Source organism: Lingula anatina, chromosome 2, assembly GCF_051362555.1.
Source record: "Lingula anatina isolate TDL-2025a chromosome 2, LinAna3.0, whole genome shotgun sequence".
Lineage (NCBI taxonomy): Eukaryota > Metazoa > Brachiopoda > Lingulata > Lingulida > Lingulidae > Lingula > Lingula anatina.
The window spans coordinates 48,584,285-48,611,842 of NC_141768.1; the positions used below are offsets into that span (position 1 = coordinate 48,584,285).

A 27,558-nucleotide genomic window follows, 5' to 3' on the forward strand; every position below is an offset into this window, starting at 1 on the left:
TTTTTTTTTTTAATATATAATTTAAATTTAAATTTAAATTTCGTCCCTTCCACTTCTGTTTTCTGTTTCTAGTGGTTTGGCAATATGGCGACCATGAAGTGGTGGGATGACCTTTGGCTTAACGAGGGGTTCGCCAGCACGCTCATGTACTTCGTGTTAGACCACGTGTTTCCGGATTGGAAAGTTGTAAGCACAGGATTAGTTGTTGGACAACAAAATCTAAAACGAATTATTAGATGCTTATCATCTTTGGTTTGATTTCATTGCATAATTTGTGTTTAGCATATTATCTTTGCAAATCTACACTTAAATTACAGTCGGTTGTTCGTTTTAATCTAAAGCAAACTTTTGAAGCTTGTATAGTTACATGGTACTTGAATGACGCGTCCCTTGAAAGATGTTTTAAAATACTTATCAGTATGTTGAAATTAGATATTAATGTATTGTTTTCAATTCATATTGGGGAGTATGACGACTTTCTGTCATAATTCATAGATAATTGCTCATATTTTTCAGTTTGATTTACAAGTAGTCGATGACATTTTCCCCGTCATGATCCGGGACTCAGTCCCTACGTCACATCCGGTTTCTTCCAGGATTGAGGATCCGGATGACATACCCCAATTCTTTGACCACATCTCCTACGATAAAGTTAGTTCTGTGTTTTTCGTCGATAATTTCTATTATAATGCGTTTTATTTTGCTTTATGCTTAAATATGTTCTTAAAAGAAAATATTGACGTGCGAACTTCGAAAACGATTCCGATTTTTCGCTTAAGCATAATAACAATACCTAAATATCAATACAACAGCGAAATGAATAGAACAAACTAATCATATTTTTGATTGGCCAAATTTCAAAGATTGCGCCAACATTACATTGACGGTAAAATAACGTAAAATATATCTGTGAAAACATATCAAAGTCCATGTTTCTATCCGTGTCTAGGGTATGGCCGTACTGCGTTTACTGCGAGGTCTTTTAGGATGGAAGGATTTCCAAAATGGATTGCAGGTAAGAACTCATCTTTATCTTTGTACTTTGTCGCGAGTTCATTCAGGAATAGAGAACAATACCCATAGCAATTCTCTACCAAAATTAATTGATCTGTCTGTGAATAGAAGATTGAGTACTTCGCCATGTAATGTAATGTCACTCACCTGTAATATTAAAGACTTGTTCCAATATCTGCAAAAGCTTATGAAATAAGCAATGAAAAGGTGACATAGTATGTGATAATTAGATACGATCAAACTTGTGGACAGCTTATACTTCTTATTGAGCAAAAATGTTTATCAGCTTCATAGTTGGATCACATTATATGCTTACAACGGTGAGAAAATTTTGTTTTCAATAACCTTATTGTTATTATATGTCTGTATATGTCTAATTGTTTTGTTCAACCGATATTTCATTATTGTTGTTGTAGTTAGTTTCCAATAAACATCCAAACGATAGGTATGACCCATAACTATGAATACTCTGCATTACGTGTCAAGAAACACGAAAAGTCATTGAACCATAGTACAAGTTCAACTAATTACGTCTATATGATTGGGTCCCTTGGCTTTTGTAGAACAAGATCCGGACGTGATCAGTTTTTGCTGTAAAGGTTAAGATATTTAAACATGCCCGGGTCCCAGCACAGAGTCACGCTCCCTCGCAACGTATATGACAATAAGCAACGACTTGCACGTGCACGTCCACGCGCCCACGTGCACGCAGTCATAGACTACTTGACACCCAAATTTATTTGGGATCGAGCGCGTTTATATCTTTTTTTCTAAAGAACAGTGGACATTGTAGACACCCGCTCTTTACCACGATAATAGTTATTGTGCACGTTTTCAAGACACGACTACATGTAAATATGCCGAAATAACGGCTTTTTTTACCACACGTCCGGAAGCATCAGTCAGGGAAGTATGTCCAATGGGCCTTACACACATTTACATCTATCTTGCTCACACTCATGTACTTCTACATAAATTAGGAAATCGGTTATCTAAAACAAATCATCAAGAAGGAAATTTCATAAATTTTAAGTACTGGTTGATTAGATGATTTCCTCTACTTTTTACGTTACCGTCACAACTTCCTCTGCCTATTGCAGCCGTTAGGTCGTTTTCTTTGCCAAAAGTATGAGACTGATGTATATTTTCCTGCTATTGGCAAAGCTAAGAGAATTATGTCAGAAAATGTAAGCTAATGACGACGTTATGTCGTATTAGTTCCAATAACCGTCTTGGAATTTTTTCCTTCAAAGATGCGTCATAAAATAACACGATTGTGTCAAAATGGAAGTAAATCATGACCTCATTTATTAACATACATGTCCGTTCAATCTTCCATCTCATAGATGTGTTAGGGAATGTGACTTCATTGTATCAATAATTTGTTCCACTATATATCGTCTGCCCTTTGGTTTCAGAGATATGTCAGGAAGTACAAGTTTAGAAATGCTGAAATGTCGGAACTGTGGAGCGTGTTCACTGAGGTAATGGAGCCAACGGCCGGGATACCACCTCTCTCTCTCTCTCTCTCTCTCTCTCTCTCTCTCTATATATATATATATATATATATATATATAACACAGAATTGTGACACCAATCACTTGGGTTTGATGCAGTAAATGAATTGTGTTTAGTCCGAAAGATTTTTAATCGCCAACAAAACTCGCTCGGGTGTAGCGTTTTAAATGACTCTATAAAGAGAGGTGGGCGTTTGATATTAAGGAAAAGAATGAAAAATGCATTAAACAAAGTCTTTTGAACCAATATTTTGCCTAACTCTTTAATGTTGAGTTTGTTTCTGTTGATGAAGTGAACGTGTTAGTATCAAATTCCTCAAAATTTACAGTGTCTTTGAAATTTAGAACTCGCTGCTTTGAAAGCCTGGGTGAAGTAAGGTGTCCTTCATAACAAGTGCACTTCACATGGGTAGCGTACTCAATTGGACGAGGGCAACAGGATACAGAGATATGCTTGGCAACAAAATAACAAGAAATTCTTTCCGATTAACTGGGGATTCTAATCAATACTTCTTTAACGCCGAGCTATTTCAAGTGACTTGGCCTGCACTTGCGAGTGCCCCTGGTTAAATGATTCCAACGAATTAAGGTGCAAAAGATTTGCCAGAAGCTGCTGCAACTATTGCCAAACGCTACCCATGCTACATGAATTGTACTTGACGAAGTGCAAACTAGGAGTTAGTGAAGATTTTCGTATTAGTTCGTTGTTTTTGAAGAAAATTGTTCAAGTATTTACATCTGGTTTCTACGTCGTTAATCAGGTGCGAGCAGGAGGATTTACTTTGTAGCACCACAAAAAAATAAGAATTATTCTCTAAAAATAGTTTTACACAAAAAACTCCTTGTAACCATGTTTGCAGGTCTGTATTAGCGCTATTGGGATGTTTTATTTTACTCTTTTTACTGTTTTTCTTTAAAATTTCATCTTTCTCGTTGCCTAAGGTGGTCAGTAATAAATACGACGTCGGTGAGGCGATGGACACCTGGACGCGGCAGATGAACTTTCCTGTGGTCACTCTGTCAAAAGTGACCGGCAACACCTACCGTCTCACTCAGGAGAGATTTTTGTTGATGCCCGAAGAAAGTAACACAACCAGCACCAACCCATACAAGTAAGATATTACCAAATATTCCCTGGCAATCAACTGAAATTTGGAAGTCTTAAAGTGTCCATAGAGCGTTTGTTGAAGGGACTGTTTTGCGTCTTTTTGGTGACATTTTGAAGACGTGTTTTGTATGTAAAAATTTATGATTGTTGAAGTGTTGAAACAATGCAAAGATTGCTTCAGAACTCTCTAAGCATTATCTTAGTCGAAATGATTTTTTTCACCGATAGTGAGGCGTGTTTTGTATATTTCTCTCTCTTTCAGATATATGTGGAACATACCATTTACATATACAACACAGAACTATATCCAGGACTCGCACTTGTTGTGGCTCAAGGAAAAGTCAGGTATGGGACTCTATCGAAAGTGTAACCCTACCCAACCGTAATAGTTAATCCCATTTCACCCCTTGTCTATGTGTAAACTCAATCCGTTCTTCGTTACAGTGGATTTTGAAGTCCCGGATCATCACTCCGGATTGATGGTCGGCAACGTGAACTACACGGGATTCTACATGGTGAACTACGATGACGGCATGTGGGAGCGGCTGTTGGAACAGCTAAGGCGGGACCACACGGTAAACTTAATGAGGGGGGGGGGGGGGGGGCGAATACACTCATGATTTTTTTTAGAATTTCTTTTAGTATAAAGTTTGTAGAATGCTAAGCAAAGAATTACCATTACCATTAAGCTTAGAATGGGTGCAATACTGTTGTTTGATATGCAAAGGGTATAAGTAGTAGAGACGTATGTTTTTATTGTAGATATTTAAGTTTGTCTAATCAGTATTTGTCCAAAATAGAGCCCCCATCTTCTATTTATAAAATTTTCTCGTTTATTCATTATTTTTGTCGGGCATATGATGTTGCCAAATGTAATTATCAAAGATAACAAGTGAGTCGGTTTTTCCAAAATTGAAAGAATATGTTTTCAAACTTTTGCAGGCTTTTTCGGCATCTAACCGGGCAGGTTTTATCCACGACGCTCTCGTACTAGGAAGGTAGGAGACAATAAATTTGTCTTACTTATTTGGAATTTTTTTTATTTCCTCGAGCTCTCGACTTGTCTAGAATGGCCAGTGACTACAACTCCTCGTGGGATTCTTAGGAACAAAAAGGGACAAAGGTCCGATCTTCCAATAAACATTACCAAGAATTTCACCAAACATAATTTTTTAGATTTCTTTCTTTCTTTTTTCTCTTTCTTTTTAATTCTCCTCATCTTAAACCCCTTGATTCGCAAGTCAAAGAAATCCAATATTTCATTTATTTCTTTTTGCTTGCTTATTGAGTAATCACTCGTTTGTGAAAACAATAACAAACAAAATTAGATAAAAACTATCGATATAAGAGGCTTGTGTAAGGGTGAGCCTCAGTGAACACAAGTTACGCCTCTCTAATTCCTTCGTCTAAATGTTGGGGACATTGACTTCTTCCAGGGCAGGCTTGCTGAACTATGGAGTGGCGTTAAACATCTCGTCCTACCTGAAGAGGGAGACGGAGTACGTGCCCTGGAACGCTTTCCTGCTCACTATGGAGTATCTCAAAGTCATGCTCTCGAACTCAGACGCCTACGGGATGCTTAAGGTAGGCCACGTCCCCGGGAGTTGGTGCGTTCTTGAAGACAAGAGGGGTCAATGAGTACACTATACTAAGGCCCAGGGGGTCTCTCTTTGATAATTTGTACGGGTATTAAACAAAAGGGAAAATATCCTCAAAGAAATAAGGACTACGGTGAAGTTAAGATTTTAAACTAACCATGTACCCTCAATATATAAAGTTCAATAAATAAATAAAATAAAAAGAAATTACTGGGATCTTGTAACATCTGAATCGATCCGGTGCCACTCTTAGGTAGGACAGAGTTAATTTATAATTCCAATCGGGGTGCCTCTCACCTCTCGCTGTCAGCTTTAGTACTTGCGTGTTCAAAATTATTTTACTAAATCTAGCGAAATATTTTAATGAATGGGTGTTAGTTGATCAGATTTTGACCAAGTTAATGAAAAAAATCGGAAACATGAAATCGTTTTTCAATCATTATAAACTATGTAATTTAGAGGGGAAATCTTCAGTGTATATAAATAAAAAGTAACGAATAGTGAGTGCATTATTCATCAATATTTGGTTTAATTATTTACCTTAGCTCATATGGTTATTTCATAATTATTCAGAATAATGATGTTTCTTAATTTTGTTGGTCGAGTGAACTTTATACTGACAGCCTGTTATATCTGTCGTCTCCAGACTTATCTCCGGGATCTGGTGTCAGATATATACAAGACGCTGAACATTGGTGCTACCACGGGAGGACCCCTGCCACAAAGGTAGCTAAAGATTTAAATTACTTTTTTTAAACACCTTTATATCTTTAACATAATTGAAATTTTTCGTTAGTGCTTAAGTCGTATAAATATCTTAGAGGTATATCTTATTGTGCTGTTCCCATTATACATGTACATTTGCGTTTTCAAAGTATCAGAATCTGAAATTTCAACAGAGGTGCATTGCTGCGGATTGTGGTAGAGGCGAAAACATTAGACGTGCTCGGTGGATTGAACTTCAATAATAGTTTTAAAAATGTATATGCAAATAAATAAATAAAATAAATAAGTAATGAAATACAGTTGTTCTTCTCTAAGTATGTTTTAATATGATTTTAATACTCAGGTATCTTCGCCGAGCAATTCTTCACGCCGCCGTACGCCTACAGCTGCCAGAAGCGTTAGAATACACAAGAACGCTGTACGACCAGTTCAGGAAGTACCGCATCAGGTAAGAACGGGAGGCCATACCAACATTTTAGATGATCACCTCCAATGATTTTTACTTTTTAAAATAACCAAAATGAATGTTAGAACGGTCTTTGTCTCTGTTTATGAATTTTCAGTTTCAATAAAAATGGAGTTGTTCATTTTTGCTTAATGTATGCTTTTAATCATATAATTCTATTTGATTTCTTAATTCACAGTATGCCCGCTGACTACGCCCTCATCATCTTCTCTGCCGCCATTTACGAGGGGGGCGAGAATGACTGGGATTTTCTTTGGAACGTGTCGCAGACGACAAACGTCCCCTCGCAATCCTCGGAGTTAATGCAGGCGCTGGCATATTCCCAGAAACCGTGGTTACTATGGCGGTATGGAGTAACAATTATTTAGACAAGATTTTCAGCTGTATTCTTACTTTATCGCTTAATCATTTACATTTTATGCTTAATTCGATATGATAAAAGTAGACAATAAAAGGAAAAACCTGAAAATCTTTAAAGATCGATGGTCAAGTATGTTAAACCCATGTGAATATTAGCATTACAGTATCATCGGCAATTAGGAATTAGCGTCAAAATAGACCGGATGCATCTCTATTCCAGCGGCATATTTTTGTGATGTTTTTACTCTTAGAATCTGTATTTGATTATTTTTTAAGTTTTGCTGTAGAAATTTAAGTTTTAGTCTTTAAGTTGACCAGAGAACTAACATGATCACGGTCTTAAGGGGCTCTGTGTTATTATTATTATTATTATTATTATTATTATTATTATTATTATTATTATTTAATTTGTCTCCCATTAGGTATTTACGCTGGACAATGGACGAAGCGAAGATCCGTCCTCAGAACGTGAAGGAAGTTTTCAGTTACTTCAAACACACGTCGCTCGGAAGGACTATTTCTTTGAAATTTTTTATGCAGCATTGGCAACAACTAAATGAAAGGTACACAAGATTCACGTGGTGCAGATGCACGTGTTGTAGATTATTAGCCACTCAAGTTTTAGCACATCCACAAAGTTTTAGCACATTTCAAAGCAGTAGGTCCTAACCTCTTTACACTCTTTAAATTTTGCGTATGAAATGAATGAACCTAATGAATACATAGAAGTAAGATTCCCTATTTCAATTTTGCATTTATGTGCATTCAGATGTACGGAAAAATCGCTCAATAAATTCGTTTCTTTCTTTAGATTCCAGTTGGACACGTTTTCTCTGCGAGATATCACATATGAAACCACACATACAGTCAGCAATGAGTTTGATCTACAGATGGTGGGTACACAGTTTTACACGTGTCTCAGTCTGCTGAAATAAAAGCCAATTTATTACGAAGTCCTAATTATTTATTTTAATTTTTCTAACATTCTGTTGTAAATCAACAGGCCTATAGAGGTCGCTCACAATATCTCAAAATGATTTTTGAGGCTCGGTTTTCACGTAGGTGCGGGAGAACCAAAGAGGCCAGTTTCACCGGTCATGTTTACCTGTTGTACGAGGGACATGTACACGCACGTACGCACACTGCTAATTTAATATGACTTGCATTCAATACAATACTAACTTTTTATTTTCTTTTTCTTTCGTTTCAGTTAAAAGATTTATATAAGAGGTACCCTCCAGCCGGCGTGGCACAGAAGGCTGTGGAGAGCAGTATAGCTATTATTGAATCCAATATACGATGGATGAAAACAAATGAAAATGCCATTCTCACTTGGCTGACAAAGTATATAAGTTTGAGGGGCAAAACATAGTATTATTGACTTACATACATGTGCATTATGTTCCACATGTTATTTTGGAGACACAGTCCAATTAAATGTTTTCTAGCTCCTTGAAAATCATTTGCGTTCATGTGGAAGGAACTAATGTCACGCTACATCAGCGGCTGTCAGTCAAATAGCTGTTGTATTTGGTGTATATTTAAACATTTATGTTGTGACAATGAAATGCTCATCTGATATGTAGAACAAGCTGGAACAAGCCTCAATTAAGGTCAAGTTAACTTTTCTATACGATGGTAGGCAGAGAGATGTGTACACTGTTGAAATATTTACGATGAAACTTGTAATTGGAGATGCTTTGTAATTTATTCGATGTATAAAGGCTTCGAAGCGAGAGTTCTTGTCTTTTCATTTACCTTGTATTTTAAAGTCACTGACTGTGAAGTCCAAAATAATTGATTTTGTTGAACACTTAATGCGTAGGTGATAAGATAATGTTTTTAGTGCGCATCTTAAACTATATCAAATATCATTAATCCCACAAGTTTAAAACCTATAATATTTCATTCGCCCATCCAATACCAGTCTGTCCGTCAGTATCAAACAATACACACTAACCTTAAAGGGTGATATGTTGGCCAACATGTTCGGGTGTTTTTGGGCCAATTACTTACTAGTGGGGCGTGTGCGTGCTGTCACGTGTAATCAGGAGAGAAGTGGCTACCCAGAACGCCAAACCGATGTCCTTAAAGGTGAAACCTGGGTGGTAATATACTGACATTAGATCTAGAGATAGTGATGTACTGCTAAGAATGTGAGTGCGAACAACTTCAAAGTTTAAACAAGATCAACATTAAAGAAAAAACATAAGTTGCATCTCGACCAATATATAAATATAAAACGCCTTGGTTATTGTTGCTTATTTAGTTAATAAGCACAGTGACGTCGCCAAACAATAACACGCTTTTCAGTAATCACATGCCTATTAATACTACTGATCTAACTAAATCGATTTTTAAAAATGTATCGAATGTTAGCATGGGTTCTCTTATAGCAAATTTACTAACCCCGGACAACAAACATCACTGATGTGCGGTCCGCGCGCTGTGTAAGTACATCAGATGATAGATCTGCACGCTAAAAGGTACTTTGATAAAATACATACAAGTTAATAAGGTGGAAGTACACCATATTCATTATCAGTTCATCTCGTGACAGCTGGGGGAAATTGAACATTTAATAAAAAGCTGCAGTCGATGTATTCTTCCAGTGAGTGGTGCTGCTCTAGAAACCATATTACCACAAAAGCCGACCAGTATTGTTAATTAAAATCGTGCGGTTTCGACGATACCAAACAAACTCTTCTTTGCGAGTTGCAACGTAAATAGGCAATTAGTTTCAGGGGCAAAATGTCAAATGAATTCCTGTGTTTTCGCTAAGAACTGTTGAAATGTATTCTGTTCTGTAAATGGTTCGATCACCGGGTAACAAATTATGGGGAAAACCCCGCAGCTGCCGAGATTTGCGACTCAAAAAGTGTATTATTGTCATACATTGTCAACAAATCATATTGAGGAACTTCTATATCTACACGCTATCTTCACGTTTCTCAATGCTTAGAAGTAACCAGCATTCCCCTTATGGAGGGGGGGGGGTAGTCCATTACCACCCATGTATATGTATATACACTACCCAGCGGTAACAATCATTAACCTAGAACATAGCTGGAGTCCGTGGATAACAATATAGTAAAATTAAACATATTTCATGATCAGTGAGATTTGCCAAATCAGCCGTCAAAGTGCATATCGACTTGATCAAAGACCGTCCCTAGTCACTGAACGCCAACCAGCGACGTTAAAACACATCTCTGTACTAATCTGCTTCTGTATGACCGACAGTGAGAAGGTTAGGTATCTTCTTCCATATTCCTCAACCCGGCATTTGACGAAGACTCCTGTAACAGAGCTTTGTTCCACTGTTGTCTGGGGCAGCAACGACACAGTAAAACTTTCAAGCGCTGTCGAAAATGACTGCCGAACAGCCCATAGACAAAGAAGTTCAAAGCTGAATTCAATAAAAAGAAAGCGTTTGCCGTGGGTCGAAAGTAGCGTTCGAACATGAGCACGTCGGGAGGTAAATTTGCCCGGAAAATGTTAAAAACGAGGTAAGCAACCGACGGCAGTGCCGTCATGATCATCAGAGACACGATGACGATCACAACAATGGTGATCTCAACGTTTTTCTCTTTCGCTTTATTCCGCTTCCCGTTTCCGGAGGAACGTTTTGGAAGTCTCCCCGCCCGTCTTCGAAGGAAGCAGATAAGAGAGACGTTAAAGAACACCAGAATCACGATTGGAAATACGTTGAAAGTCAACGACTGTAAGTAGAATCGGTACACCAGGTTGTACAGTTCCCAGCCTTCCTTCACATCGTAGACGAAACACACGGCATGGGTGGTGCTGGAGTTACTGCAGTTATTGTAACCTATTGTCGTCGCATCGAAGAATCGAGGAGAGTTGTACAGAATACAGGCGATGACCAACCCAAGGACCCTCGGACGCCATTTCTGTATGGTGCAGAACTCCTTGGATTTCACGGGTTTGCAGACGGCCACGTACCGGTCCAAGCTGACGAAGATGACCAAGTAGATCCCGAGGCTGTTGGCGATAGAACCAATCGCCCAAGTGTGTAGCGAGATTTTGGAGGACACCCAGAAATAATCCTCAGCTATTCCAGTGAATGGATGAAAAGAGGGGATAACGTACAATAAAAGGTTGTGGAGAAGAGAAATGTTGTCAGCGAACGCCACCCACAGGAGTAAGTACGACGTGGATCGTAACGGTTTCTCCGACCAGAAGACCACCATGACAAGAATGTTGCAGACGATCCCCAAGATGCAGACAAGCGCTGAGAGACCGACGCCGATGATGAAAATCCTCCGGTTTGAACCAAGGGAATCGCAGTCGTGAATGAGAGAGACATTGTGAGCAGCGATTCCACTGAAGCCTTCCAGCGCCGCCATATGCATGTGAACTAGCGATGGTAAAGTAAAGCGTCATCAAATTTCCAAAGCTATTCCAGCGCGCGCAAAAACCAAACTCATAAACAAGTATTTCAAAGCCAGTTCCACAAAACCCTCATTAGTGACGATAACTTCCTTCCAAATGATATTATATGCTTCAACCGTTGTGTAAAATGTATCTCGCTTGCCAGAGTCTATCAAAACCCAGCGATACGGGAGAAGGTGAACCTTTAAGGCTGCAAGGTGATTAACGCGTGGATAATTTCCATGGAATTTGCTCCGCTGGAAGTCATTGTAGCTTTCAAATATCTTCACTCATTCTAGGAAATTAATATTAGCCTATTAATGATGACATCTGTACTGTGCTACTGACAGGTTTGGGAAATTAATGCTGTCTTCATCACAGGGGGAGCTGTCCTTCTAACGGCTCGTTCAACTATGAATAGTTATTTAAAGCACACATTGAGAACTGGACGGCACCCGAGTGCAGCAAAAATGTAATTTTTTTGGAAATTTTTAATACTTTCCAGTTATTCGCCAATATACACCTTATCCAGAACGGTTCACAGAATTTGGATTCATTTAGCCGTTTTTGAGGTTTAATTACTGGATGACTTTTGTAATAGAGATAAAGAGACTTGAAGTCTTGTCGGTAAATTTCACACATTTAGAACTGGAAAACGGGATTATAATCTTATTTTTGACATCGGTTTTGAACAGCATATTCCTTGATGATAAAATGGAAACTGTCAAGTATTCCAGGAAAATGATCATAATTAAACATTGAGGAGTTTATTGAAAAAGAAAATGAGAAAGGGCGTCTCATTTTACTATCTTAACAATGAGTAAAATGACTGACGTGAGAAAATATGAGCCTTTTTTGCTTTAGATATAGTAATTTAAACAGGTAAATGTAGTCACCTGCGTGAATATTAACGGTTAGTATACTGCAGCCCTGCCTCATCTTCAAGCTAAGCATTTTCTAAACCTTAGGCCCTAATGTATTATTGAAAATGTGCAGTATGACAATTAATATTCTCCCCTATAAAACAACGATAAAAGCTCACATTACTATACCGCCAGGAGTTTCAGAATGAGAGACCTTGCGTTCTTCGGTCAGTGAGCAGAGTGTACAGAGACCTATCAATTATCATTTCTCTCAAACATATGACACCATTGAAATATATATAATCACCATAGAAACTGAGTAATAACCAAACGTATCAACCAGTGTGTAGGTAGCCCCCCCCCCCCCCCCCCCCCCTTTGATATTGGGACAATTTTAAATCAACGGGTGTCGTTTTAATTAGTTATTAGAACGGCACTGGATAGCTCAACCACCCTTCTACAGTATGACCGTTATGATTGACCTTAATAACCAGACAGACGCTTGGCGTTCAGCATTTTACTCCAGAACGGTCCAATCGAGTTCTGTAGACCAGCTGTGTGTTAATTTGACTTCATTAATTTTTTTCCTTTCCCTCGCAACAGCAGATGAGATAATCTTTTTTAACATCATCTAATCAGAATTTGCGCATCAAAAAGCTTTTCATATCACATTATGAGTTACAGTCCGTTAAGTGAAAAATGGAAATGCCAATGAAGTAAACTGGTTTACAGGCTTCTCGGCCAGAATATATCAATACGGGGAAGATTTGGATTTGTCAAGGTTTTTTTACAATTGAAATTGGATAAATTGCTTTTCTAAACCTGAAAATTATTTACGCGCGAACGTTTTCTTGCAAAATAGAGGTGATATTTTAAATTCAAAGAGTCCGTCAGCTACGAGTCTAAAGAAGACGCTGGGCGACCACGTGCCCATGAAGATGGCTCCAAACAATAAACACAAGTGAACCTTTTGAAAGTAAATCTGCAAAATATGTCTATTTATTGGTATCTAACTCTCAAAGCAGCACAAAATGTTACACCGTGCCTATTACCATGACAACTAGCATTTTAGAAGAAAGTGTGTTGGTATCTAAAAGATTTGGGAGCAATGGATTTACAAACAGCGGTTGATGTCACAACTCTCTCTCTCTCTTATAATACCTCACACTGCGCGATCTACAAAATGTTTGTCAGGGAGCCATTTTCTGGGGGTTAAGTTTTAAAAAAGTGAGGAGAGTTACACTTTGTCCAACTTACATTCGATTTCTGTACGTGGAGTTGGGGACGGGAACTCCACGGGAGAGGGGTGGTAGAGCTTCCTTTCCTTAAGCTTCCATAAAGAATTTTCCTGTTTCTAGGCGAAGATAAATTCAAGCTGAACCTTCCAGCGAACAGCTACCTGCAACAGAAATGTGTTAGGTGAGCCCCATTGCTTCCAGCTACAATAGGCCTACCTCTTACTTGTGCGGTGTGATAAGTTGAAAAAGTCGTCTGCTCGCATTCCTCGTTATCACGTGCTGTCGTGTATCCTGCCAAAATAATTACGTCTCAGATATGTATTCTACTAATAACTAGCAAATTTAATTTAATTTCTTTTAAAATTATTTTCAAAAGACACAAAAATATCAAAATGTTTTAAGTATAGCACACAAATGTGAGAGAAATTTAAATGTCAACTTAAAAGGTGCAGTCGTGACTGGAAAGGTAGTCCTACGGATGGAAGTTCGGGGTCCCACATGATTAGTACAGGGGACTCACTATCATGGGGGACTCGTTGTCACGTTACACCGGGGCTAGTTGAGCCAGTTAGACACTTAGCTTTGTAGAGACATCTGAGAATAAGTTAGCACAACAAAACTGGGTTTAGAACGAGCGACAAGGATAAAGCTACAGATGCTACGTCATTGTTTTAAAAGAGTTATGTTACATGGCTCACAATTCGAAAGAACCACCCTTTTTACTGGGAAAAGGTCCACTCTGGGTAAAATTTGACCTATGTAATTGAGGATTTTTTGGTAAAAGGTCCACTTTTTCAGAAAACGAACCCCCCTTTGAAATTGCTGGCTACGGGCCTGTACATATTATTTAAATAGATAAGTTTTGAAATGAAAATTTACATAACAAACTGGAAATATGTTGCGTTTTCTAGATTCTTGTTAATCACAAGACGTAGGTCTACATGTAGCTATCTTGGCACGTCACATCCAACCCCTCACCTCCTAATAGAAGTCCACTGAATATTTAGGTCTAAAGAGATTACAAGCGATCAATAGGCCTAATACAATACACTGTACAGCACGGGAAGTGCGGAGCTAATGTTACGCGGACTTACTACTAGAGGACGCGTTTTTCTGACGCTTATTTTTAGCCACCCATAGCGCCATTATAGCGTTTGTTTATTCGCGTATGAACGCACTGACTGATGACATGGAGGTCTTCTTCCTTCCGTCCTGGGTTATAATACTGCTGGCAGTGGCAGTCCTGACCCTAGTTTACCTGCTATATCTTCATTATGCATGGGACAACAGACGCAGGTTTGGGCTCCCAGGACCCGCGCCTTTGCCTTTATTCGGCCACATTGTAGAAATCATGAAGGAAGGAATCTGCGGCTTTGACCTGAACGCCGTGAGGGCTTACGGTAACGTGCTGGCGCTGTCCCCGGGACTCATGGGGAACGCACTGGGGGACGTGATGATCAGTGATCCTGATATGATCAAAGAGATCTTGGTGAAACAAGCCAATGTATTTGTGGATAGGAATATCAATGGCGAGGCGCAAATATCGCCTCTAGAGAAGGCATTGTTTGCAGTGAAAGGGGACTACTGGAAGCAGGTAAGACTAGTAACCGTCGCAGTGTTTGACCTTCTCTCTGCATCCAGTGTTTTTACTATAAACATGGATAAAATACCTGCGCATGCGCAAGAACCCATACCATTCTGGAGGTGGTGGGGGGGGGGGGGGGGGGGGGGGCACAAAAAGTAGGCGGCCGAAAAAAAAAAAAAAACTTGCGCGTTTGTATTTAGACTGCTATTGATGGGAAAAGAATATGTTGAAAAAAACATCGAATCTCTGTTTCGAAGATTGCCCATTGCCACTGTCATAAATGCTTTTGTATTACGATGCTGGAATAGGAATAGGCCTAATTGTTTCGGAGCGCAACAAGCTTAGTGTTCTCTCACAAAAAGGCTTTATACCCTACATGTATGTTCTCAGAAATTGTGGCAGTTTTTCGTAAAAAAATCTTTGATATATTGTTTTCGGCCAACCTTTGAGAATTAATAGTTTGGCGCGTGATTTTTATATCCGCTGGATATGTGGTATATTACTTCAAGCTTTCTAAAAAGATAAACCAAATGAAAATGAACTTATGAAGATTTTGATTACAATAATATCGAACTTCATGAAAGAAAAGATACATCTAACAGATCCCTCTGTAAAACAAAGATCACAATTAAAAACTGCAAAAATGGATAGTAGGCCTAAAGTAGATGTTTTTCGTTTAATTTGGGTGGAAAAGATATCACATAGATGAATTTTTTTTTTGCTGAACTTTGCTGTAATAATGACGGTTCAAGTCGAGTAAATCAATGAACCTAGGATCCAAAATAAAGCATTTGGATCCTAGAATGAACTACAAACCTCGTTGAGTAAACCCACATTTTGTTACGTCACTCACCCGTTTTAATCATTGCAGATGCGCAACACGCTGACCCCCACATTCACTTCCGGGAAGTTACGTCACATGCAGACGATGATCAGTAAATGTGCCCAAACGCTGGTCGACAACTTGAAAAAGAAGGCAAATACTGGAGAGAAATTCGACAGCCAAATCTGGGGCTGCTACACGATGGACGTGATATGTGCCACAGCATTTGGGGTCGAGGTTGACTCTTTGAATAATCCCAACCATCCTTTTGTGGTAAATGCCGATCGTTTCAACAACATTAATTTGGGTAACCCCCTTGTTTTGATGCTGTTCCTTTGTCCTCGCTTTATGAAGATGTTCGAGCCCATACTGCCTTACGTCCCTGGGGTGAAGTCTTACGTGGGTCCGATTAAATATTTCTCAAAAACAACAGAAAATTTACTTCAAGATAGACGACTAACAAATGACGGACAATACAAAGATTTCCTGCAGCTGATGTTGAACGCTCACAAATTATCCACTTCAGAGATGTCGGACGACGAAAAGCAAGATGAGAAATTGAAGAAGAGGGTCTTGACAACGGAGGAAATAGCAGCCAATGGGATGGGGTTTTTCGCAGCAGGTTTCTCTACAACGAAGGACACTTTGGGGTATATCGCATACCTCCTAGCAACACACCCACAGGTGCAGGAGCGCCTCGTGCAGGAGATTGACGATGTTCTCCAGGACGCCGACCCGACCCACGACAACGTCTCAAAGCTCACGTACTTGGAACAGGTGATCAACGAATCCATGAGACTGTATCCCGTAGGAATTCGTCTGGACAGACTCGCGGACCAGGACACCACAGTCAACGGCCTCTTCATTCCCAAAGGCACGGCTGTGGCTATCCCCACTTTCGCCATTCATTTACACCCAGAGTACTACCCAGAGCCAGAGAAATTCGACCCTGATCGGTTCTCGCCAGAGGCCAAGGCGAAGAGAAATCCTTACACCTACTTGCCCTTTGGTATGGGGCCCCGAAGCTGTATCGGCATGCGCCTGGCCATGCTCGAGATGAAGATGGTCCTGGCAAAAGTGTTACAGAACCTCACTTTCAAGACGTGCGAGGAGACGCAGATTCCAATGGTTCTGTCGAAGTCGAGGCCCATGAAACCCGAGAAGGAAATATGGTTGAAAGTGGAGGAGAGAGCTCTCTGAACAAAATTAATAAAGATATAAAATAGAATAAAAAATCACTCATGTAGAACTTACGCACCAAAAAGAATTATAGTATGATGTGATTGAATTACATTTGTGCTGGAAATGAACTCCACTGAAAAAGACCATTATTTTAACCAGAAAATCACAATTGTAGTTTTACATGAAAACAAGTTGCCCCACGCAGCTTTATTTACTCCGTGTTATATATGATATTCGGCGGGTGTACGCTGATAATCACCGCTTAAATAACGAAAGAGTTCAAATTTTTAATGCCTCTATTTTTTTTATTTTTACCCAAGACAATCGGTATTTCAGTATTGATGTGTAATATTATTGAGCCAGCCAAAGCAATTTTTGTATTTTTCAACTTATATCATAGTATTAACATATTTACTCTCTTGGAATATTACAATGAAGGTATCATGAACCACGTTCGCCCTGAGAACAAGAGAATGCAAATTATGTAGCCCTTATTTTTTTTCATGGTTATAAATTTGCAATGCTATTTTAGTATAGGCGCATAATATATTTGAGACCATGCAGTATTGGGACTTTAGTTCACTGCATAATATTTTTCTTTAACGTAGCATATAAAGCAAATATTTTAATCGCCGCTCTGATGTAATTCACACAAACGAATGATAAAATCGAGAACATTTTAATAAAACGAATGTTGTGTGAAATTGCATTGGTTTAGCATCTTTCAGGGACCCTTCCTAGAGCCTATTGTACTTACTTTGGCTCGATCTGTCTCCAAGGGGATTCTCACTAAATTGCTACCAACTGATGCAGCTTAAATGTCTGTCACGCCTGAAAATGGAAAAGAACAAGCACTTGTTGTAGCATGCAGTTGCTCAGGATATTACTCCAATCCGTAGAATAATAAAGGAGTTCCGAGAGGAGGAAATTGATTTGGAATAAAAAAAATCGTGACAACGGGGCCTGTGCACCAGTACTGCAGCACGTGCCCGTGAACTCAATCGGGGTGCGGGTATCGTTGGGTACAAAATCGCATATTGAAACACAATATTGGATTATTAAATGGCGTTACACAACAAACATAAAGTGAGTTAATTTCAAAATATAAGGATTGCGGAGATCTATAAAAGGGATAACTTGCGTGAGAGGGACAGGGAAAGGCCAACTTCTCAAGGAAAACCATGACCCCATGTCGCTGACAGTACACGCGCAATCACAAACAATTCACAAGGAAGGGGGCGATTGGACAGGGATCGCGACTGAACGAAAATTTTCCATTGTTAACGTGGAAAGCACCTAGTTTGCTATTACCTATTTAACGATGACATCAGCATAATGTTATCAAAATCAGATTTCTTGTAGGTAACATCTACACGTATATCGACTAAGAAGTATATTATCTAGTACATACTTTATGTTCTCGTTTCAGTCGTCGCCTCTCGTCTTATTTCATGTCGGTGTTGCTCTCCTTTTGTGGGTCAATCCAGAAATGCGAAATGTTTTCATGTATTTTAGAATAACGTGGACAGGAGAACCAGGTTGAACAGATTGCTACCTTTGATAACAAATTGCGGTACGAGCACCGCTAACACAATGTCCACTTAGCACAGCGCCGATCTACACCTGTTCACTTTTATTATATTTTGGTAATTCTAGGAACAACAATGTGCCATTTTCTTCCGGGCGATTCTTTGAAGACAAAACCCAAACATTGTCTACTACTGTTTCAATTAACAAGGATGTTAAGGAGTTAAAGGCACCTTTAGTAAGAGATGTCAGTGTGGAAACTTTGCATTTTATCTGGAGACTACTCGAAAGCAAAAAGTAACGAGTTCCTTGCGATCAGATTTTTCCAAGGACTGGTGAAAATAAAAGGTATCCATTAACCACATACCAGTCTTGTTTGAAGATCCACATCAAATCACCGTATAGATCTTAAAGAAGTAAATAAGTTATAATACTGACGAATCTCTGAAGATCTATAAAGATGTAATATGTAATCCAAGCTTTCGGCCGCTAAAAAATCCTTGAAGGCATAGGGGCCGAAAGCTTGGATCATATATTACATCTTTATAGTAGATCTTCAGAGATGCATCAGTATTCTTGTTTTAAGAAACAAACAAAGCTCATTTTTATTTTGAAAAATTCATGATGTTTATTATTTAAAGTGTGCTGCGAGACAAATACAATTTTTTCCTTTACAAATAATATAAAGTTTATAGAGAACCAAATTATTTAGAATGCTCTCGTCGGAACTAAAACAATACAATACTACAAGTTGACTATGACTGAACTATTATTATTTATATTAAGGCTTTTGAAGTTATCAGAAAATAATGAAGAATTGGTGGCTGAAAGCCTATATAAACTTATGTATCAATGTTTTTTTTTTACATATTTTTCACCCTTTGTCTAAATATTGATGTTTCCAACTAGAATGCAGGATTAGAACCTTGCTGCTCTTTGCACTGGAGGCAGGACAACGATATAAATAGAATATTGCATTTTTTTGTTTTAAAAAAATTAAAGAAAAGGTGAAAAAGGATCCTTAGCACATCCAAGCAAATTCCACAAGGTCCCTGATCACTGGTCCAGTTATTAGATGAACAAGGGCCAACAACTTGAATCTTGAAGCCTCCATCTCTCGTGTTCACTGCTTGCATAGACTTCTTCCTTCCGTCCCATGATCTGAGAGAACTCTTCCAACCATTTCATAATATCTTTTTTTAAATATTGTTTTTGATAGTTTATAAAACAATGTTTTAATCACAGAGTACGATGTCTGGGTATATCATTATTACTAGACGCCAGCTGACTTCAGTTTTCTTTTTTTTTTTTGTTTGTTTGTTTTCTGCTGTGATCAAGTCCACTGGAAAGATTGAAGAAGCGTTGATAAGGACAAAACAACACAGACAAGTTGCAAAGTTGAATGAAAATATGCAATTCCTAGACGAATTCTAACATGAAATCCACCCATCAGAATCTGGCAATTGTACACATGGTCTTTACTGTGCGGGATCATATCACTTGGCGATGAGTGGAAAATGTATCTATGAGATCATTCCTTCCAAGTTGATTACAGATTTGGTCAATCCAAGTTCCGAATTCAAGGTATGTAGTCGGGGGATCCTGGTTTTTCATTGCACCCGATCAAGACACTAGAATTGCATACTTTCAAGCAAGCACCATGAAAAGACAAACTGTCTAACGTCTTGGCCCGCCAAAACTCCCTCCTCGTCCTCCGCGATTGTCTGGTCTGCTTGCACTGCTCCCTCCCCCACCACGCCCTCCGCCACGCCCAGGTAGAGGGCCAGCGCCACGTCCACCCCCGCCAAGGCGATCTCCACGCCCCACACTGCTACGTGGGTTACTGCCCGGTCGGCCACTCTTCTTTTCCTCTACGTTCAAACGATGTTCTCCTTTATACATTATTGGCTGGAAAAACAAAACCAAATCAATTTCAAAACTTGGGCATCATAGCAGTTGAAAAACACTTTCATGGCATATTAATTAACACTCGAGTCTTACAAAAGAGTCTAATTTTAATTAAATGTATTATGGCTCAGACTCCTTAACGAGTACAATAAAAGGAAGCTGCTCTCAGCAGGAATCAGAGAGGGCAAGTTCCAATCATCACTGCCATATAACTACTGTGACACTTTTTACAGTGATATTTCAATCAGTCTTAATTTCTTGGACTGCTCACACAATATCCCACCATCAAAACCGTCAGTTACATGCACTTAACCTGCCCAACACACTCACCTTTTCACTGAGAATTTTCTGAACTGGCTCTGAACTTTCAAATACCACAAACCCAAACCCCTGCAATGAACACAGAACAAGTTAGCGCTTAATGCAGCTGGAGTGGCCAATGTTATTGTGTTATCTGTAAATTTGGTTGAAAAGTTGACAACGCACACCACAATTACAACATTACAGTTAATAATTTTTTCTGTTAATACTTCATGTTTGAGTAGAAATGTGTCACTTACAGGTGTTTTAGAAGCACCGGTGTTCTTTGTGTTGATTCTCAATTCCAAGACTTTGCCAAATGCTGAAAATAAAATGTAAATGATTTACAATGTGATACATTCAAAAAGAAAGAAATGACAGATATCTTAGCTAAACAACTAAGATCAAAGTAGCACTGTCATACAGAAGACTTCATAATGGGAAACTTGTGCAACATCTTGAAGACGATTATTTTAGTCACAAGACTTGCTCTTATAAGCACAAAAAAACAACTGGACAGTCTTGTGCTGTCTTACAATAAAGTGCTTCTATATTCCTTTCGGAGTGATTCACCCACTTAAATTTTTATAAGAGGGTAACTTCCAGTCATTACTGTCAGTGTTTAGTTTTCAAAATGCATTTACATGAATGTTCACAAAAAAATTTTTTGTGACGATCATAATATGCTACATAAAAGCCCAAGACTGACAAATCACTCACTGTCAAAATATGCTCGAAGGTCCTTCTGTTCAATGTTGTGGGGCAGGTTGCCCACAAATAGTTGCTGGTTGTCCGGATACCTTGAAGATGGTCGGCTCCCACGTTCTGGATCTGCATCCTCAGGACGCGGCGGCCTGTCTCCACGGTCGCGCCTGTCCCTTTGGGGTCTGGAAATAATAATATGTCAAAAGTAAGCTCAACTGAAAACAATTAGGCATTGTCAATTTCTGTGTGTAAGACTGAGTATAATGGCAAAGTCTTCCTGCACAATACCACAGTGCTGTATCGATTTAAAGGCATACTGACTTCTAAGCTACATAGGAATTAATATCATTATCAGGGTTCTTTATAAAGAAATAACATTTGTGTTTGCAAAATTACTGAAACTAAAGTGCACTCAAGGTAGAATTCCAAAACTGTATTAAGTATTATAACCAATACCTATCATGCAACCACTTCACCAGAAAGACTATCACCCTAAAACTGAGATTTAATGGACAAAGTTTTTGGTCACCAATACTATGTCAGCATGCAAGGAGAGTGAAAGAGAATGAACTCCACTCTCATTAATTTATATATCCCACACCCACACTGGGTTGGCTGTTAAATATTAATTGCTGTGTTAAAGTTTAACCACCACCACCATCATCAGAAAACATCTATAATGTATCACTGAGGGATAACAAGACATTTTGTGAATAATTACACCAAGGGCATATATGAAATGCAAACACCAAACTGGGCAAGCATACCTCATGGCAATAATTTGTACACAATGCAACTGAAAAAACTCGCTGACAAATGCCCAATCTGCAATATCTCATGCAATGAAAATTTTAACCAGAAATAATTTACAAAGACTGAGGATGCAGTGTTAATTAATACAGCTGTTAAAGGGACCATTCCCAGACCCTATTGTACTAACTGTGGATCGATCAAACTCCATGGGGATTCTTGCTAAATTCCAATCAACTTAAGTGGCTTAGATGTCTGTCACACCTACCGAAGCTGCTAGGGGATAACTAACTTTCGTTAATTATCCCCTAGCTGTTTCAGTAGGCGTGACAGACATTAAGCTACTTAAAATGTATTCAATTTAGTGTGAATCCCCATGGAGTTAGATCATTCCTGCTGGAATGATCTAGGTCTGGGAACGGGGTCAAAGTAAAAGAAACCAAGCAAAGTGTCCATGCCTCATGTTGTCTGGAGCTGACCTGGGTCCTCGCTGTGGCTGCGGTGGTCCACCTGGGGGACCCTCCAACTTGGGCTCCATTTTGACAGGGGGCACCTTGGCGGGTCCCCCTCCGCTGGCAGCCACACCTGAACCACCACTGCTGGTATTCTTACTGGCGAGAGCAGCCCATGAGAACGGCTTCGTCTCCACAGGGAACGCTGAAGATAACAAAGTTACTGATTACATCCAAGTTATAAAAACTTATTTTATGTAAGAAAACCAAATATTACAAGTTAAATCAAAATAAGTAACTCCACCAAATCTATATATTTTTTAGACTTCTTTAACAAATATAGATTACGGGATATCCAAAATGAAGTTCATGTCAATTCATTTGTGCTTTATTGGACAAGTTGTAATTCCAAGAAAATTGTCATGGAGAAAAAATATTTTCACTGACTCAGACTCCTTAATGAGTACAATAATGAAGGAAGCTGCTCTCAGCAGGTGTCAGAGAGGGCAAGTTCCAATCATCACTGCCAGTATTATCAAGGTGCTAATTAGGATCATATTGTACTCGGAGTATGTTGGTTAACACCTTGTTAAAAACAGACTGAATGCGAAGAGGTTGACAATTACAATCAAGTAGCAATACTTCCCACTTACAAATCAACGCCAATCTTCTCCCATGGCTGTAATTATCAGCTATAGAGAACCACCTGTTTCCACCTCAGAAACACAATCCTACTTAGCAGTGGGAGCATGCCAAGTAGCTTATTGCTATGTGACGTCATTTGTCTGACAATATATTGGTAACAGGGGCATGTGCCAGCTTGAGGGATGTTTCCAATTCCAGAGATGAAATAAACTTCTCTCACCTGGCTGTTCAGTTTCCGCCTCTGCCTCAGTAGATTTGGGGCTGTTGTCCACCTCAAAGTCTTCGTCTTGTGGAGGCACCTCCTCAGGAACATCTTCCTCTACCGGTTCCTCAGTGGGTGACTCCACCTGATCCTCCATGTGGACACTGCCATTACTGGAAGCAACACATCAATACAATGGGCTTTGGTAATAATCTATGTGATCACACTGTCCACATACTAACTTATGTACACATTATAAACAGGAAAATTCTGTGATCTGGGCAAATATTCGATGTCATAACATTTTCCACATAATAACCCATGGATACAAACAGGAAAATTCCATGCTTTGACCCGAGAGAGATGGTTTCTTGATCATTGCTACTAGGACATTATTTGCTCTCTGTTTTTACTTAAATGCATGTAACTATCTATACAATGTACTGTTGCATGTTAATGAAAGCTTTTTTAAGTGTCAAACACCTCTAGAACCCAATATGAAAGAGGGTTAAACAAAACTCTGACACATCACAATCACCTGTAAAATGTCTAGTTGTTCACATTTATATGAAATACAGAAAAAAACTGATCACTTAGACACTGGTTTAAACTTCCTTTTGTTCTACTATGCTCAGTCATGTATTTGTCTTCAAGACGGAGAGATGGGTCTATGACAGCAGGCAACTGTCACCATGCAACACCAATCCGGCGCAAATTACATCATCATAGCACTGTTTAAGTCTTACTCAAATATAACATATTTTGTATTCTCAAAAGTAACATACACATATTAGTATTAATTTGGACCCCCAACCCCTTATTCCATTCTGTAATCTTTTTGTGCCCCTTAACCAATTACCTCATCGGCTGTGGTGATGGCGCAGTGTCAAAAAACGATGTTGTCACTGTTGGATCTTGAACATTTTCTGGGAGAACAGCAGCATCATTCGTGTCCGTCTCAGATTCTGAAAAAGTACAAACAACTGAAAAAAACAAAAAGACTCTGCATGAAGCAGGTAAATACATTTAGGACTGCTTTATTTTTATACTTATCTATACAAGGTACTACAAAAAACAAAAGTTTTAAATACGACTGTCGTCTTACCCCCATTCTCTTCCAGGTTGTCTGGGTCATTATCATCATCATGGAACACCTCGTCCTGGTAGCGAAAGATGTCATTGTGTACGTAATACTTCTTAGGAGACTGCGGTGCTAACACAAACGTTTGCATGAAGCGACGCATTGGTTCACCGTTGTTGGACAACTCTCCCGTCACCTAAAAAATTTAAACAAGAGTTGCAGTTTCGATTTAAAAATACCACCACCAATTTACAAATATATTCTTAAAACCACGATTCTATGTAAACTGAAGTGAAGAACAGTTTTAGTTGATTTTAATATATAATGGCTCAGACTCCTTAATGAGTACAATAAAAGGAAGCTGCTCTCAGCAGGAATCAGAGAGGGCAAGTTCCAATCATCACTGCCATGCAAGTCCAGATTCCAGATAAATCTTATCTTATGTAACTGTCTTACCTGTACAACCACAGCGCTTCCTACTGTGGCCTGGCTGTCTACCTGGCGAATCTTAGCGTGACAATCTCGGAAATTGAGGGACATGATCTTCTTATGTATTTCCTAGAAGATGAAGGAGAGGAATCTTATTTCAAGGTAATAAATTATGCCAGCAGGTATTCTAGCGTCATCAATAGCATGTGATCTGAAGTGTCTCTAGTGCCTTCTTCTAGACAGCCTTATCTCTTATTTATCACTGAAGGATTCTTAGATGGCTAAAATAAATTGGATATTCTTCTTAGACTTCAGCCAAATGTAACCTTAAATATTTTGCGAAAGTGTCTTATAGTTAAGATGCCATTAAATGTTTCTTTAAAAAAATTTCCACCATTTCTGCATCAAGAACTTTTGTAAAATGGACTTCAAAAACTTTGTCAATTCATAACGTAACAATTTTCCTAGTCATTTACAATCAAGAAGAGAATGATTATCTAAGTTAACAGCAAACTGACACCTAATGTAAATTGAAAATTTAATAGAATTCGTACCATTAGTGCTGCTGCAAGAGAAACGAGGAATTCAGACTTTGTTTTCTTTTGTCCACACAAACTTTTTAAATATGAAAATTGTGATAACTATGGTCTACAGTTAGTGTACTTGTGATACAATAAACACCACTGGTAATCAGTTTTCACTTACACCTTGCCCCATCACTGGTGGCTGTTCTTCACCAGGCTTCTCCACCCCGCCATGAACAAAACTGGAGTTGTGGCTGTAGAATCTGCAGGATAAATATCAACATATGATAAAGGTTTTGAATTCTCAAGAAAACTAAATCATATTTGTCTAACATACTAAATATTATGTAATATAAATATACTTTCTATAAATCTTTCAATACATATCAACTGTCATAATATATGCTGCCTTCAATATGCTCAGTCATGTATTTGTCTTCAAGACGGAGAGATGGGTCTATGACAGCAGGCAACTGTCACCATGCAACACCAATCCGGCGCAAATTACATCATCACAGCACTGTTAAGGTCTGATTTCATGTCTGGCTCAGCAACCACACGTAATCTTTTGTGCTCATAGAGATATACTCTTTTTGCGATGTACATCATCCAACTTACATGGGAACAAATTCTATACATGTATACTTTCATTTTCTGTGTAACCAAAGCTCAACCAACAGTTCCGTAATAGTTTCTTTACTACTTATTCAAAGTCAGGCCATTAGAGGCTTTATTGACCTACCCCACTGCCACACATTCCATATTGTTTAAACTATGCAACCATCTTTACACCAAAGCAGATCATGTTGTCATTTTGGTTAAACTGACTACATATTTTTCGTCATAAATTTCAACGTGGCATGCTCACACTGTAAGTCTCTATTCAGTATAAACATTATCAATGGAAAATTGCCAGCAATTCAATATTCTCAGAAGCTGTGTGGTATTTTGTCTTACCTGTGTAGGTAACTGGGTGCCTCATGAAGCAAGGTATAATACTGCCTGACAAATTCACGGCCAACACATTGAGGACTGGGGGTTTCCATGACCATGACTTAAGCTTTTATGAATGATCTGCAACAAATAGAAAATTGGATTAGAATTCACATTTGATAACTCACATGAAAACAGTGCTTTCATTTTGTTTTATACAATGGTGTCAAAGAGATCAACTAAAGATAGTCACTGACCCTGTTAAACAATTTAATCAATATTTGACTTCAATATGGAACAAATAACAAAACAATCTGTGAAGTGTTTCAGGAAATAATATTATAGAAACTGACAATCCCCTGTACCAGGAAAGGTTTGTCTCTGTCGAGTTACTAATAAAACCACCCACTGGTTGATAATAACAAGATAGCCCGGCTGATTCACAACCGCGGAGATTAATCGGTGCATCAGTGTTGCCTTATCACCAGCCTTTGTGTTCAAACACCATAAACAAAGACGTAGCTCAGTTTCAATATTGAAAGTACGTTCATCAACGAAAAGTTACAAGATTACAGGTAAAATATCCGCCTCGAGTACCTGTAGTTTCGTTTACTCTAAACCTATCTAACAACATCGATACAAACTCGGCAACCAATTATGGCGATTTCTACCCGTAATAGATCACATCCCACATGATTAAGTGGTAAAACTTTCTGTTACCAGCAAACCCTAATAAAACATTTCAGAACAAACCATTACATAGACAACTGGTGCCATGTAGAGTGTTCATTGTCAGTCAAAAAGCTACCGTCGTCATTGTGTGAAACCCGTCGTATTCTAGTCACAGTAGTATCTAGCTAAAAAGTTATGTTAACACGTGATCGCCCACGTTTTCTTACCTTTCAGACCAACCTGGAGAGTCTAGATGCTCTGTTACACTAGATAAGCATTAGAATATAAGTTTTAGTATTTAAATATTACAAGAAAAGTCGATTTTTTCGAAGAAATGAATTTTCGCACATGCACGATGCGCAGAAGTGTTCTTGTTCTTAGAATGGCGCGCAGATCCTGTCGGCCTCCCTTCGGTAGGTTCGAGAAAACCCCATATACTGAGGGTCACAAACATGTATTTTGAAAATCATCTCCAATATTTATGGTATGAGGAAACTGTACATCGTACAGGATACGTAACTTGTTATAATTTTTGTTTAAAAAGACATTGAGATCGTT

The 27,558-nt window shown here is 38.7% G+C and overlaps 3 protein-coding genes and 1 long non-coding RNA gene across 8 annotated transcripts in view; 2 read left to right on the forward strand and 2 right to left on the reverse strand.

Moving 5' to 3' along the window:
- LOC106159738 (aminopeptidase N) overlaps positions 1-8,527 on the forward strand; it is a 22,458-nt gene extending 13,931 nt beyond the window's left edge. The window contains exons 6-20 of the mRNA XM_013536135.3: positions 73-186; positions 517-651; positions 950-1,015; positions 2,433-2,498; positions 3,474-3,643; positions 3,902-3,984; positions 4,084-4,214; positions 4,582-4,637; positions 5,076-5,223; positions 5,884-5,963; positions 6,307-6,411; positions 6,608-6,775; positions 7,212-7,352; positions 7,601-7,682; positions 8,000-8,527. Coding sequence (XP_013391589.2) covers positions 73-186; positions 517-651; positions 950-1,015; positions 2,433-2,498; positions 3,474-3,643; positions 3,902-3,984; positions 4,084-4,214; positions 4,582-4,637; positions 5,076-5,223; positions 5,884-5,963; positions 6,307-6,411; positions 6,608-6,775; positions 7,212-7,352; positions 7,601-7,682; positions 8,000-8,161 — 1,707 coding nt within the window. The 3' untranslated portion in view covers positions 8,162-8,527. The remainder of the gene's footprint in view (positions 1-72; positions 187-516; positions 652-949; positions 1,016-2,432; positions 2,499-3,473; positions 3,644-3,901; positions 3,985-4,083; positions 4,215-4,581; positions 4,638-5,075; positions 5,224-5,883; positions 5,964-6,306; positions 6,412-6,607; positions 6,776-7,211; positions 7,353-7,600; positions 7,683-7,999) is intronic.
- Positions 7,747-18,440, reverse strand: LOC147763789 (uncharacterized). The gene is made up of 3 exons (XR_015332954.1): positions 18,284-18,440; positions 17,630-17,703; positions 7,747-8,890 (listed from the first exon to the last, which is right to left on the reverse strand). It is a non-coding gene; the product is annotated as an uncharacterized LOC147763789 (long non-coding RNA).
- On the forward strand, positions 14,388-17,579 carry LOC106159694 (cytochrome P450 3A24). The gene is made up of 2 exons (XM_013536073.2): positions 14,388-14,876; positions 15,739-17,579. Exons 1-2 carry the CDS (start codon positions 14,451-14,453, stop codon positions 16,888-16,890), a joined length of 1,578 nt encoding a protein of 525 aa, XP_013391527.2. The 5' UTR covers positions 14,388-14,450; the 3' UTR covers positions 16,891-17,579.
- Positions 18,441-19,001: 561 nt separating the features above from the next.
- Positions 19,002-27,419, reverse strand: LOC106159730 (ras GTPase-activating protein-binding protein 2). Of its 5 annotated transcripts, XM_087003553.1 has the most exons (13): positions 27,228-27,396; positions 26,738-26,817; positions 26,353-26,469; positions 25,577-25,658; positions 24,899-25,000; positions 24,467-24,638; positions 24,221-24,344; positions 23,380-23,534; positions 22,521-22,719; positions 21,328-21,494; positions 20,868-20,929; positions 20,638-20,697; positions 19,002-20,307 (listed from the first exon to the last, which is right to left on the reverse strand). In XM_087003553.1, exons 3-13 carry the CDS (start codon positions 26,445-26,447, stop codon positions 20,077-20,079), a joined length of 1,449 nt encoding a protein of 482 aa, XP_086859679.1. In that variant the 5' UTR covers positions 26,448-26,469; positions 26,738-26,817; positions 27,228-27,396; the 3' UTR covers positions 19,002-20,076. The 5 variants fall into 5 exon arrangements, with proteins under 5 accessions (XP_086859679.1, XP_013391571.1, XP_086859681.1 ...); XM_013536117.3 differs by lacking the exon at positions 26,738-26,817 and having other exon boundaries at positions 24,221-24,326; positions 27,228-27,419; XM_087003555.1 differs by lacking the exon at positions 26,738-26,817 and having other exon boundaries at positions 22,542-22,719; positions 27,228-27,419.
- Between the last annotated feature and the right edge of the window lie 139 nt (positions 27,420-27,558).